This window comes from Gymnoscopelus braueri, assembly GCF_963280865.1.
Source record: "Gymnoscopelus braueri genome assembly, chromosome: 11".
NCBI classification, from domain to species: domain Eukaryota; kingdom Metazoa; phylum Chordata; class Actinopteri; order Myctophiformes; family Myctophidae; genus Gymnoscopelus; species Gymnoscopelus braueri.
The window spans coordinates 27,370,453-27,383,684 of NC_137613.1; the positions used below are offsets into that span (position 1 = coordinate 27,370,453).

A 13,232-nucleotide genomic window follows, 5' to 3' on the forward strand; every position below is an offset into this window, starting at 1 on the left:
TTCAAGTGGTCAAGTGAGGTTTCACTTCAATAGAGCCTTGCATAAAATGTTCATATTCAAAGGAAATAGGATTAAGTGAAACCAATTGCTGACAGATGGAATAACATTCACTATAATCCTGGTTGACAGTGCTCATCTTTAGAATTTTACCAAGTCAAAAACAGATGGCACCAGTAGAAGGCAACTTTGATTTCTTATAAAAACACATCTTTATTCAATGAAAAGTATCTTTTCTTTCTGGAACAAGTATGAAATAGACTTTACAAATACTTTACAAGTCAGTCTTTTCATTAAAAATTAGGAAAGAAAAACAACAACACAACAAACAAATTATGAATATGGGAAAAGAACTAGAACTAAGTACTGAAGCTGAACAGTGAATTGTTTTGTATCGAGTTGTCATTGTTGTTATTAACAATATGTGACATTGTGTAGTGGCACTGCCACAGTTAAGGGTCACACCGTATCTATGGAGCAAAAATCACAATGGCCTCGTGTCATGACACACATGTATTTCTGCTCTCTATTCCCTAATTTACACTCGACAGTGTCCCATGCTGAAAAAAGCAGATCTACAAGCTCAACAACACTGATTAAAGGTGCAGTAATTGATTTATTTTTGGTTAGAATAAGGGGTAATTAGCTCTATATTCCGATCATTGATGATCCTATAATTAATTATTTCTATAGATTTTGTTCAGCAACATCGCTCCAGCTTTTTAGTAAAAAGATTTTTTTTTTAGGATACTAATTTCAAATCAGGAAAGAGAACTCATACATGTTACAAGATAACAGTGAAATTGAAAGTGACAAAAAAACAAAGAAATGAGCAGACAAAATTGGAGCTGGAATACAAGCGGATACATTTGTGACATTCTATTTCCTGATTGGCAGAAATTTGTAACCCACCTAAACGTGTATTGTCTTATTATTAAAATGCTGGAGAGACGTGGGATCCCTGTTAACTGAAGAAACACTATAGCACTGATTACAATCAGAATATAGAGCTTTAACTTTTTGACTATTTGTTTTAACCAAAAACTTACAGCACCATTAGGTATAAATCAAGCTTATGAAATTAGAGTTGAACCTGTAGATGCAAAGAAGAAACTTATAAACTGTGATTGTGAAAACACGAACCAAACTAACCAAAACAGGTGGTTGAACGTTACTCATGTATACGTTTCATTATGTGCTTTTTACTCTAGGAATGAGCTTTACATCTATTAACGACCTTGTTTAGTGACATTTGACTCCTGTGTACATAACAAAACAAAAAAGTCCCTGGCTTCGTATTGTGTCACAGTGCATCTCGTTCATTAGCTGTCTGATCCAAATCAGCGGACATGGGAAAATAAAATAAAAGTTGAGTTCATCTCAGTGTGGTACTATGGTAGTGCATCAAGGGGCCTCTAGTTCATTGGTTCTCAAACCTTTTAATTTAAAGGACTCCCATAACTCTGAGTGTACAGGTCCATGTGGTTCCATTTGTAAACTCTCATGAGTTCCTGGACCCCACTTTGAGAACCACTGCATATCGCATTTAATGGAAGTAAATGTTACCTACCTATTTTGGGGCAAATTTTCAAAATCTTTCACAATTGTAATATATATATATTTTTTAAATAGCAAATTCGCAGATCTACAAGTTGCAAGTTTGACATCAGTGGATTCTGTACAACTGTGGCAAAAGGACTAAAAAGGTGGTTCTAATGAAAAGAGACAACCCGCCACAAGAACACTGGCATTTATTGCATTTTAGTTTGCCAACATTCGTTTGCTGGTTAAACACGGCTGATAATAGTCAAACTTGCATGTTGTCAGTGGTATATCGCACACACCCCCAGATCAGGAATGCCACATCCACGGTGACTTGTTTTGGCTTGCGATACTTGGGAATCTTGGAGCTGATGGGATATTTTGTCAGCACCTTTGTGGAAAAACACTGCAAACTACGCTTAGCAGTTATCAGTGCGGTGCGCCAGTTTACCACCCTCAAATTAGAGCAATGGTTCCCAACCTTTTCTGGATCAGGGCCCACATGAAAATCTTTTTGTGTTTGCTGCGCCCACCCGTCTGACCACTCGACTTAGGTGGTCAGGTAGGTCGCGGCCGCGTGCATTTTCAGAGCATGTTTAATGATCAATCGATAGATTGGATCAATGGAACTAAAATATACTTTCAATTCTTTAAATATATACTTTAAATTTATCACAAAGAAAACACATTTTTCAAGTTTTAAAGAACAAAATACGCTGACTTTATTTTTTTTTACATTCTTTTTTTAATGTTAATGTTATATCATTAAAATCTTAGTGTTTTGTCAATCATTTGGGGGCCCACTTGCAATATCTTCACGGCCCACAGGTTGAGAATGGCTGAACTAGAGGCCTCAGGAGACAATCACACACAGAGGTGCATCGCTACAACATGCATCGTGGTATGTGCCTGACCTGTGCTCCTCTCTTGTGCCGCGCGTCGGGTATTTAGATGCACATAAAAGTTAAAATATTCTCAACTTTTCAATGCAAGGCATAGAGTCACACAGCTCCTTCCTATTTTGATGCCAGTAGAAGTGCCGGAACGGTGCGACAATGGCAAATGCAGACGAAAGTTTGATATTAGACTCAAGACTCAAAGTAATACATTATTTGTTCACCTGGTTTACACACACAGGTCCATTCCACCATGCTGTTTTGCCCGATACGCTGTTATACCAAGATGTTTTTGAAGAGCCTGTGTTGTAGCAATGTGTCTCGGTGTGATCACCCCTTCACACTGTCATGTTACGGTAGCAAATGTATAAACTCTATAAAAGAGGACAGATGTCTCAAGATCCAGGTAAACACATTCAATAGTCAAGATTTGCTGGATGCAATATTTATGAAACCCTAAAAATCTGTTGAGACAAACATGGAAGAGTACAATGTTTAGCTGCAGGCCTTGGCAAACCTATTTCAAACTCTTTGGCATATAGAACCAGCAATTGTCATTATACCCCAGTTGTTTTTATTTAATTTTATTGTTTATATAAAAATCGAAATAGAAAAGCAAAACTCAAGAAAAAAAAACAAGAAAATTCAAATTCCATGTTTTCAATTTTTATCTCACAATAAAATGTTAACATCAAATGTGTTGCTTTGTCAAAAAAGCCTCTGTAATCACCCCTAGAAATTCTCGAAGCTTGTATTTACACACAGGAGACTCATTAATGTACAGCGCATTCATCATAACACACACCAAACAAAATCATACACGCCAAACGCACACGCATTTCAAAGTGAGGCGGGGGGAGAAAATAGAATGTATCGGTACCTCTGGTTAGGGTAACAGGGGGGCAAGGGATTCTGGGATTCTGCTGATTTTTAGCGGGGGCAGCATTTTGTCATCTTTTTTTTTCATCTTCCGTTTTTTTTTCTTTTTGTCTTTTCACATGAAGTCGTTAAGCTCCGCCTCCACGGCGGCAGCCATCAAATCGTCATCCGAGCAGCTTCCTTCCTCCTCCTCCGAGTCCTTAGACGACCCGTCTGCGGAGTTTCCCGCCTCCTCTTCCTCCTTAGCTTCATCCCGTGTTCTTTTGTGCCCCCTGGAAAGATGAAACGAGATGATTTAGTAACACTGCCAAGCTTAAAGCTGAACTCCAGAACTTATTTTTTATTGATAAGCTTATTTAACTCTTTCACTGCCAGACTTATTCCTGGCTGCGTGCACCCACTGCCAGCGATTTTCTCACCTTTTGAAGTAGTCACAGAATATTTATCTCCAGTATGATCGATCCCCTGATGGTTGCTAATCAAAGAGGGTTTCACTGTGCTTCCGCAAAACAAAACAAAAATTCATCGCGACCTCCCGTTCGCTTTTATACGCCTTTGAAAATAACATGTCTCGGACAAAAATGCATAGTTAAAAAAAAAAGTACACAGGAGCCGAGATACAGGATTTTTAAGTAATAAGTTAACCAGGAAGTGAATGGAGCGGTATATTTTCGGATCGTGTCTGGTTCTGTGTGAAAAAACTAAATAAGTCGTTCTTGGCAGCCAGGGCGTTATGACAATGTCTCGTCATAAGTCGTTCTCGGCAGTGAGAGAGTTAATCAAGATCAACATGTCAATACAATAGAACTAGCACAGCTGCAGTGGTTGGAGGTAGTCGCCCTACTCTTCCATTGAAAAGTGTAGACCCTGGTGTCAGGTTAGACACCTACTGGTTGAGAAGTAGTACTGCCTGATGCTCATAAGCACAATATCTCTCTTGGCCAAGCAGGGATTGCATCTTGCCTAAGCAGCGGAGGTTTTGGTGGGAGATAGGACATAAGACTTACGGGGTCCTTTATCACACTAGGAGGGTGCCACTTGCCAAAAATAACAGATCTACAAGGTAACGACGCATTGTAGTGAGACGCGTTGTTAGCTTGTAGATCTATTCGTTTTGGCGACACTGTCATAGGAGTATCAATTCTAGTGAAACCTTTCATTTCCGTGAGGATGTACTGTATTGTTGTCTTAATACAGGCATTTATTGTGCATTTCTGCATGAAAGACTATTCATGCGTTTCTATTTACAGATTAGGCTACAGACCTTGAGAGGCAGTTGCATTTCAATCAGAGATAAGGGAAAAAGGCACAGGCACCGCTGTTTATCTTTCTCCATTCGTGACGCAAATCCACAAAGCAAGTTATGCAATTCTTTTCTCCGACAGACAGCGGGCCCACAGGAAGCAGGAAAGCACTGCCACAAATCCATGGCACAGCCTTGAGTTTATTGTAATGCAGTGGTTCTCAAAGTGGGGTCCGGCGACCCCCAGGGGTCCTTGAGGGGGTTCCAGGGGGTCCCCAGCAATTTCTTTGATTATAGCATCAATATCAGTTTAACCACTTGAAACCTTTATAAGTTGGCTATAATATAATACATATTAATGTGGGGGATCCTTGAAAAAGTTGGAGAACCAACATTTCAGATCCCCCATAAGATGTCATTTAAAAAAGGAGGCCGTAGCTGAGTGGGTAGACTGGATGCCTGGGAATCAGAGGGTTGCCTGTTCAAACCTCGGCTCACTCAGCCAATGCGTCCAAGTGTCCCTGAGCGAGACACTTAACCCTTAACTGCTCCACCTGCTCCTAATAGTGAGGATGAGTAAATGCAGAGGACAAATTCTATGTATGCATGATGTACTGTGGAAATACACCCCTACAACCACCAACAACGAAACTTCCTCAACCGGAGATAGTCTTGATAAAGACATTTTATACCGAGTGAATTGAATCGTGACTTTCAATTATGTTGACAGCTGATTGCACACACTTTTCATCAAACACGTCACTCACTACAATAAGACAGCTGGGAGAAGAGACGTCCATGCTTTTCTTTTCGGTCCTCCCCATTTCAATATGAAAGTGATTTATCATTGATAAGAAAATTGAGAGAGAAGAATTTGACATGAACCACATTGCTTGGCATAACAAGTAAACTTAAGAACGACACGGGGTAATGAAACCAGCTAGGCTTTATGCTCCCCACGTAGACTGCACAAACTGTTCATCAGGGTTCAAAAGAGAAGCCAAGTCTCTCAGACAGAAGTCATACTGTGCTTTGGTGTAGGCCTGTCAAAATGAACATATAATTGCCTAATCGCAATTATTTGAGATGATCGCAATTATTTAGCAAAATCGTCATACTGTAGTCCTCATCGTTTCCACAAATATATATAAAAAAAGATCTATAAGCTTACAACGCATCACAACGTGTTGTGAGCTTGCTATTTCCCCAATCTTTTTAATGTTTTTAAAGTATAAAATTAATAAATATGTCAGTCATTTCTAGATATATTTATTTGTTATTTGCCACATCTGCCCTGTGGAATGTTTGTTTACGAAGCCTAAAAGCCAAACAGAAGTGTAATTTTGATTAATATGTTCCAATGTTCAATGTCAAAAACACAATTAAATTGTTTATCGCAATTATTTGTGTGACAATTAATCGTCAAGTGAAATGTCATGATCGTGACAGCCCTACCGACGTGCTCAAAGAGAAGCGAAACTCCTCTCAGTCTCTCAGAAGAAATGGATAGGGCAGATAAGGAATAGAGATGAGGGAGAGAGAAGAGAAGGAATAGAGATGAGGGAAAGAGAGAACAGAAGGAATAGAAATGACGGCAAGAGAGAAGAAAAGGATACAAAGGGTAAGACCACTTTAGTAGAGGTTTGGGTTGTGTAGTTACCTTGCCATGATGTAACTCCAAAGGTGGGCAAGAAATAAAAAATAATTGCTCCATTGATTAGAAATTGATAATTCAAAATATGCTCCTCATTGACTTACATTGTACGGTAAAACAGATCTCAAAGTCACTCTTTTAGCACATAAATGAACCCAAACATAGCTGATTCAGACAATATAGAGCATCACCAAACCCAGTACTGTTTTTTTTTTTTTATAAAAATGTCAACTTCCTGTTGATTTTACCATTTGAAGATCTGGATCCGGATCCGCCGATCCAGTCCGGGTTTTCTACTTATTAAAAATGGCAAAATCAACAGGAAGTTGACATTTTTATTAAAAAAAAAAAACAGTATTGGGTTTGGTGATGCTCTATATTGTCTGAATCAACTTAGTTTGCGTTTGTTTTTGTGCTAAAAGAGTGACTTTGGAGCAGTTTTACCGTACAATGTAAGTCAATGAGGAGCATATTTAGAATTATCAATTTCTAATCAATGGAGCAATTATTTCATGGCAAGGTAACTACACAAACCAAACCTCTACCAAAGTGGTCTTGCCCTTTAAATCCTTGGCTTTATTTAACACAATACGACAAACAGCAACATTCTTTTGAAAATGTTTGATAATTTCAGATTATTTTGTGTGTGTGTGTGTGTGTGTGTGGGGGGGGGGGCTAATGACATCCAAAATGGGGCGGCAGTTTCAAAGTGCTTAAAGCAGTGTGAAATGCAGGCGAGACCAGAGACAAAGTTGAAGATCAACCAAACCAAACAACAACAAAACCTATTGGGTCTGCACAGTCTTCTAAATGACACAGTCCACAGATCTTAGGGCTCGTTATAGCATGATGCTAATGAGGCAGGTAGTGGTTTGTGGAGTGCGCTACGTGCCGTGGATCTCACACTGAGGCCACGGTGAGGACCCCTCTCATTAGACCCGCTCAGTCCCACAGCGGCGAGGCTCTGATTTGAGTGTTCATTAAAGGTCAGATGTCACAAATCATCGGTGGAGAGGGCTCCCCATGAGAAGGTGGTTACACTGGACCCCTGGGAATCGCTGTGAGTGTGTACGTTTTTCAACTGTGCGCACACACATGAAGGAGAAAGCATGCGAGTAAAGAAGAGTGCGTGTCCGATACTCCGATAAACGAGTGGCTTCTTTTTCAAAGACGGAGGCTTGCTTATAGGAGCGTAGCGTTGACGCTCACAGACGATAACGATAACGATAATACTTTATTGTCAGTTTGCACTGAATTTTGTCTTGCGACCCAACAGCCATGTATGCAACATATAACAATACACACATTTGACATGACACAAGAAAACAACAAAATACATACATAAAGACATGCAAAGACAAGAGCAATGTCCACCACTCAGCCTACCCCTGGCCTATAACTCCTGATTAAGCCTCAATGTCGTCTGATGGACAAAGGACCTCTTCAGTTTGACCTTATTGTATGTTGGAACACCGTATCTCCTTCCTGAAGGCAGCAACCTATATTCTCCATACAAAGCATGGCTAGTGTTTGAAGTGATATTCCTTGCCAACCTTATCATACTGTTATTATACGTAGATGTATAGAGCCTCTGAAGTGGTTGTCCAACAATCTTTGAACAAATGTTCACTTGCTGCAGCAGTTGTGACTTTAAAGCTACAGACAGACATCCATACCAGGTGGTACTACAGTACTGCAGAAGTGAAAAACAAAAGAAGAATCTGTCTACTAGCACCAAAAGATCTCAGACGGCGAAGGAAATAGACTCTTTGTTTTGTCTTCTTATCCACTGATTCAATCTGGTCTTTCCATGACAAAAGGTGGTCTATTACTATTCCTAGGTATGTATACGAACATACCTGGTTGATCTGTTCACTATGAATAGTAATGGGGGATCTGTGTATCTCTAGTGGAGCACCAAAAACAATCTCTTCTGTCTTTTTTGTGTTAATGATAAGAGCGTTGTTATCACTCCACTCCACCACCTTATTTACTCTGTGTTGGTGCAGTCCAGGATCACTGGAACTATCCAAAAGAGAAATCAAGACTGTATCATCAGAGTACTTTAGAATGTATTGTGCAGCAGTGATTAATCACCGCCGTCTGTTCCCCCACAGCCGGAGAGAATGTGACACAGGTGGCAATTCCTGATGTGCCACCGGTGGCATCAGCCACCAGAACCCCTGGCAGGCTGGCGGTGACAGCAACTTTGTGTTTACACATGTGAGCCGTGAGAGTGTGTGTGTGTGTGGGGGTGAGAAGGGTGATGTACCCCCACCACCCCTCTCGCCCATCTCCAAATATTATCAGTCAAGAAGACAGCAGGGGGGGAAGCTTCTCCCATCGCTCTCTCGTCTTCGCATCGTTACACCCAATCTGCAGGCTTGTCTATTAACACCTCTACAGAGCACCGCTCTCCAATCCCCTCCGCAAAACAGCTTTCATCAGCGAGCCACTTTATCAGATTCCGCCGGGCGGTACCGTCATTTGTGTTTGTTTCATCGCGCTCAAGCACACCTGAACAGAGCGTGTAGAGTAGCTGTTGAGAATCATGCTGACCTGTCAAAAAGGGATCGACCCAGTGACATTTGAATAGCAGAGGGCCAGCATGCTACTCCAGTAGCTTTATTTTGCAGCAGCATTTACAATGTTGTCAACTCATCTTGTAGAGTACCACCACGACTCTAAGCATAAGCCAGTACAGTAAAAGATTACTCACAGGTGCATAGGCCGTATAACTACAATGCCTTATCACGATATGATGCCATTAAAACATATAGGCAGCATGTGGTCCAATAAACTATTCTGTTGAACGTGCTCAGCCTTCCCTTATAACATCCAGCTCATTTTAGTCATTCTCCTTAAGATCAGTGTAGCTTGCCAACAAGAATTAAACTAACAATGCGTCACATTGCGTTATAATGAGTATACACTAACTTGTTCAGGGTTTTGCCTTTGAAGCTTTCGCTCGTATTTCATCAGTTAGACACTTTCAAACTGGTGTCTCTGTTTTGGGCATGTCATTACTCATTATAGGTGAACATTTCCAAAAACTTTAAAAACGTATCTAGGGCTTTGAACTGAATTGAATGATTTATTGACAATTCTTAAAAACGTGGATAAACACAATTCTGTTGTGGTCCACTGAACATTAAACACTCAAGACACTGGACAAACAGCAGTGCAGCAAACACAAAAAATGAGTACCAGAAAATGCAGTTAAAAACAAGTAAGACGCGTGAACGCGGGAAGCGAACACAGCTCAAAAATAACAATAAGAAGAATAGAAAGGAATGAGCAATTGTAGAGAAGTGGGTGGTACAGTGAAATTAGTGAGAACAGGGCCGCCACAAGAAGGCTCCATACCGCTAGCCCTATTTTTTTTTTGGTCTTATTAAAATTGTTATGTTGTGTATTTACGGACTTGTAATCCGTGTTATTTCACCGTGATGGGGAGAGCGTAGAGAGAAAGTCACGTGACTGCCTCCGCCTCGTATTGAAGTTAATGGGGGGGATATGGTTCTCCTATGCACGGAGTTTGGAGTTCCTAGTCATCTATGCACGGAATTGCCGTTTGTCAATCCGTGCTATTTCACCGTGTTTAGGGGTGCGATCGGGTTGGTTTCATAGTAAGCTCCACTCTGAGATCTGTCAGCAGCCAATGAGAGCGTGAGTCACATGGGGGCGCGGCTGCACACAGGCAGTGCACACAATACTGCACACAGACAAACAGACTGCACAGACACACAACCCGAGCAGGGTTTCATAGTAAGCTCCACTTCGCGCGGAGGCGCGAAAATGATATCATAAAAAGGAAAAAGGAATTTTCCTAGTAAATACCGGTCCATAACTATCGGTCAGATAAGAATTAATTACATCAATAAACGGCGGAAGGAAACGTATTATAATAGTATTTGGGTTTATGAAGAGATCTTACAAGCGTCGGAAAAGCATGGTTCCAGATATATTCTTCTGTCGTTAAAACAGAGACAGAGTATTATACACATAACGTGGGGTTACGCCTTTCGTCATCACGTCAGCCGTCAGTTATGTCTCGAATGGCTCCGTTTCCTGGGCAACCAAGGTTGGGGTATCATTTATGCACAATGTTCATAACAACAAATCTGTGTGGCAACGAGGTTAACCTGCTATCCAATATTTTTGACATACCAGAAGGAGCCCATCAGACCAAAACAACGTTGCAGGCTGCCTGAGAGGCACCGACACTTTTAACCATATTAACACATGCAAAATGGTACACTTTAGATCCATCAGATAATTCTATAAAATGAGACCCATCAAGGGATATAAAAGAATCTCACCAAGGGATTGATCTGTTTGTAACCCTGGGATCAATCCCTCGGTGAGATTCGTTTGGCTTAAATGGTTAATGTCCCAAGAAAGAAGCCAGAAGTGAAGTGGTGACTTGCTGGTAAAGGAGCCTCCAGCTCGGCTCTAAAGGTCAAGAGCCGAGCTGGAGATGGTAAAAGATGTCCAATTTGTCTCATCTCCAAGGTTTTGTACTACAGCACAGAATGCAAAGACATCTGAAAGGATATGAAGAAAATGGAAAACTCTCCTAAGCCCCCTTCCCCTCCCATACCTACAGATCTAACCTTAAGGGGAGAACTAATTTACTGGGCTTGATTGCAAAAAATGAGGGCTACTTTTTGAACGACAGAGATAGGGCCAGAAGGGAGAGATGAATGTCCAAGGGCATCACAATTAGTGACAAAACGAGAAAAGGATGGAACCATACAGTTTGGAAGGCAGTGCCAGGTTCACCTTCTAATTGAGTTTTCCCCCCAATTTACTCCCTTTGGTGCCTGCTATGAGAGCGCTCCCATAATAGGACTGCATGAAACCTTTCCTTCATTTGCATTTCTTCATTACCGGCGGCGGTCTGGCGACGCAACACGCCACCCAGCCGGCTCCCCAAGGGGGCGGAGACATACGGTAAATGGCTACGCAGAAAGCAGCCAAACGATATTTACATCACCACAAAATCCCAAGGGTCAGTTTACACTGAGTTATATTAAAGCGGCAATCCCTGACGTTTGTCAACTTTCTGTCAAGCCACACAACACTAGCACAATATTCAAATGCTACAAGAGAGTCGGCAACTTGGCCTTGCAAAAGTTGCGGCAGGAAGCTGTCATGTGTTTTTCATTTCGGTTCACGAAAATGTATCTTATAATTTTTTTATTCACATTCTGCTAAGCAGAGAGCTAGATCGGCTTGGACAAATTTGATTTCCAGTAGGACTATGTGGACATTCCGCTTATTATCCAGGCATCTTTAGTACTTTTCTTTGCGTACTAATGTACGCAAAGAAAAGCTTCATGCTTCTCTGCGGAAAACCAAAAACATCTTCATTTAGTTGAAATCTTTTCAGCCAGCGGGATTAGTAACTGCACAAATTGTGTCATGTACTGAGACATCACACTGATGTCCAGAGTCTAGGGGCCTTGATGGCATGTTAGCGATGACGCAGGCCCTGAATTGTCACACGAACACTTTTGGGAGAGTAATCATCAGGTACACCTGAAGTCATTTCCACAGCTAATGGTGTGGAAATGACATCATTCCCAACATGCTGCCCAAAAATAAAACCCTGAACATAATCCATACCAATTCCTCCACAAAAATGGGCCAATGCTACTGCAATATTGCTCTACCCAATTGTGTTGAGACTGTTGGAAAATAGTCCACTGCTGGAGAGCACAAGATGCATCAGTGTTTTTAGTGGAGGATTGTGGAGACAGGCCTTATTGGCAACTATTACGTCCTAATGTTCTCATTTCTATGTAGTGAGAGGTGCCTGGGCTGTGTGGTTGCATCAGTGGTGTCCAACAGCCTGGAGCCATTGCTGCTTCACCACAACACCATTAACAATACTAAGTGATATAAAACGACAAATATTGCCTTCGCCCTGGCATGGTCCTCTTATCTGAGACTGGGGGCTTCAGTCACATAGCGTTGCTGTTGGCAGAAACCTTGTATCTCCATTTTTTCCCCTTTATTGTCTCCGCCAGGCCGAAGGGCATGGCGAGAGTATGTTTTGCACCCTGTCCGTCCGTCCGTCCGTGTGTGTCCGTTGGCTTGATCGCAGTGAAACTGTGCACACACACTCCCTGGATGCCAATTCAAACCTCTGCCCCAAAATGTTCACATGGGCCAGGAGGCCGCTTTTTGAAAAACACATTTTTCACAGTAGTCCTACAGATTGTGTCCAAACATCACGCAAATTGGTACACAGTATCTCTATAGTTAGAGACTGCTCTCCTCAGGCGAATAGACGCGCCAAAAAAAAGGCAAGCATGCGTGTTTCACGGGATCGCACCCGCGATCCCATGGAACTCCTACCTGCCCACTCGCCTCTCATTGAAAATTAATAACTAGATGCGTCAGTCGTTTCCTGTGTGAAAAGGCTTATAATTCATGATGAGATTTAGACTCTCAGACCCAAGACTTAGAATATCTTGTTATCATTGGATAGGATTTTGTCCACAATTCTACATTGATGTTGGTACCAATAGGAGAGATAACAGGCAAACGTTGATCGAAACAACAATTATTTAATTAAGTAATGCAGATGTTTAACATTAACTTAACTCTTGAGAGCGTAAAATGAAACGAAATGGACCCGTAAGGGTCCATTTGGTTTCATTTTACGCTCTCAAGAGTCAAAGATCTATAAAGGGTCCACTTGGTTACCAACTCTCCATCATTTAGCTGGGGACTACCTGGAACCCCCTCAAGGACCACTGGTGGTCCCCGGACCACTGGTTGAGAACCACTGTTTTAGATAATCGCACTTATTTTGCATAATCGTCCGAATAGTTTCCATTCATGACTTTGGCTTTGACCTCTTTATTGATAATAAACATAATCGTTGCTGTCGGCCAGACAGTCACACAGAAGTCTCTGATGTGACTCAGAAAGTCACACAGAAGCCTCTGAAGTAGCAGATCCACAAGCTTGTAGATCTGCTACTTTTGCTATTTTTTCTATTTGAATC

At 41.4% G+C, this 13,232-nt stretch overlaps 1 protein-coding gene across 1 annotated transcript in view; it reads right to left on the minus strand.

The window, feature by feature from the left end:
• Nucleotides 1–243: 243 nt before the first annotated feature.
• The window catches only part of ctdp1 (CTD (carboxy-terminal domain, RNA polymerase II, polypeptide A) phosphatase, subunit 1), a 106,977-nt gene continuing 93,988 nt past the window's right edge, over nucleotides 244–13,232 (minus strand). Inside the window, exon 13 of the mRNA XM_080442065.1 lies at nucleotides 244–3,586. Within this exon, the coding sequence (XP_080298191.1) occupies nucleotides 3,430–3,586 (157 nt within the window). The 3' untranslated portion in view covers nucleotides 244–3,429. The remainder of the gene's footprint in view (nucleotides 3,587–13,232) is intronic.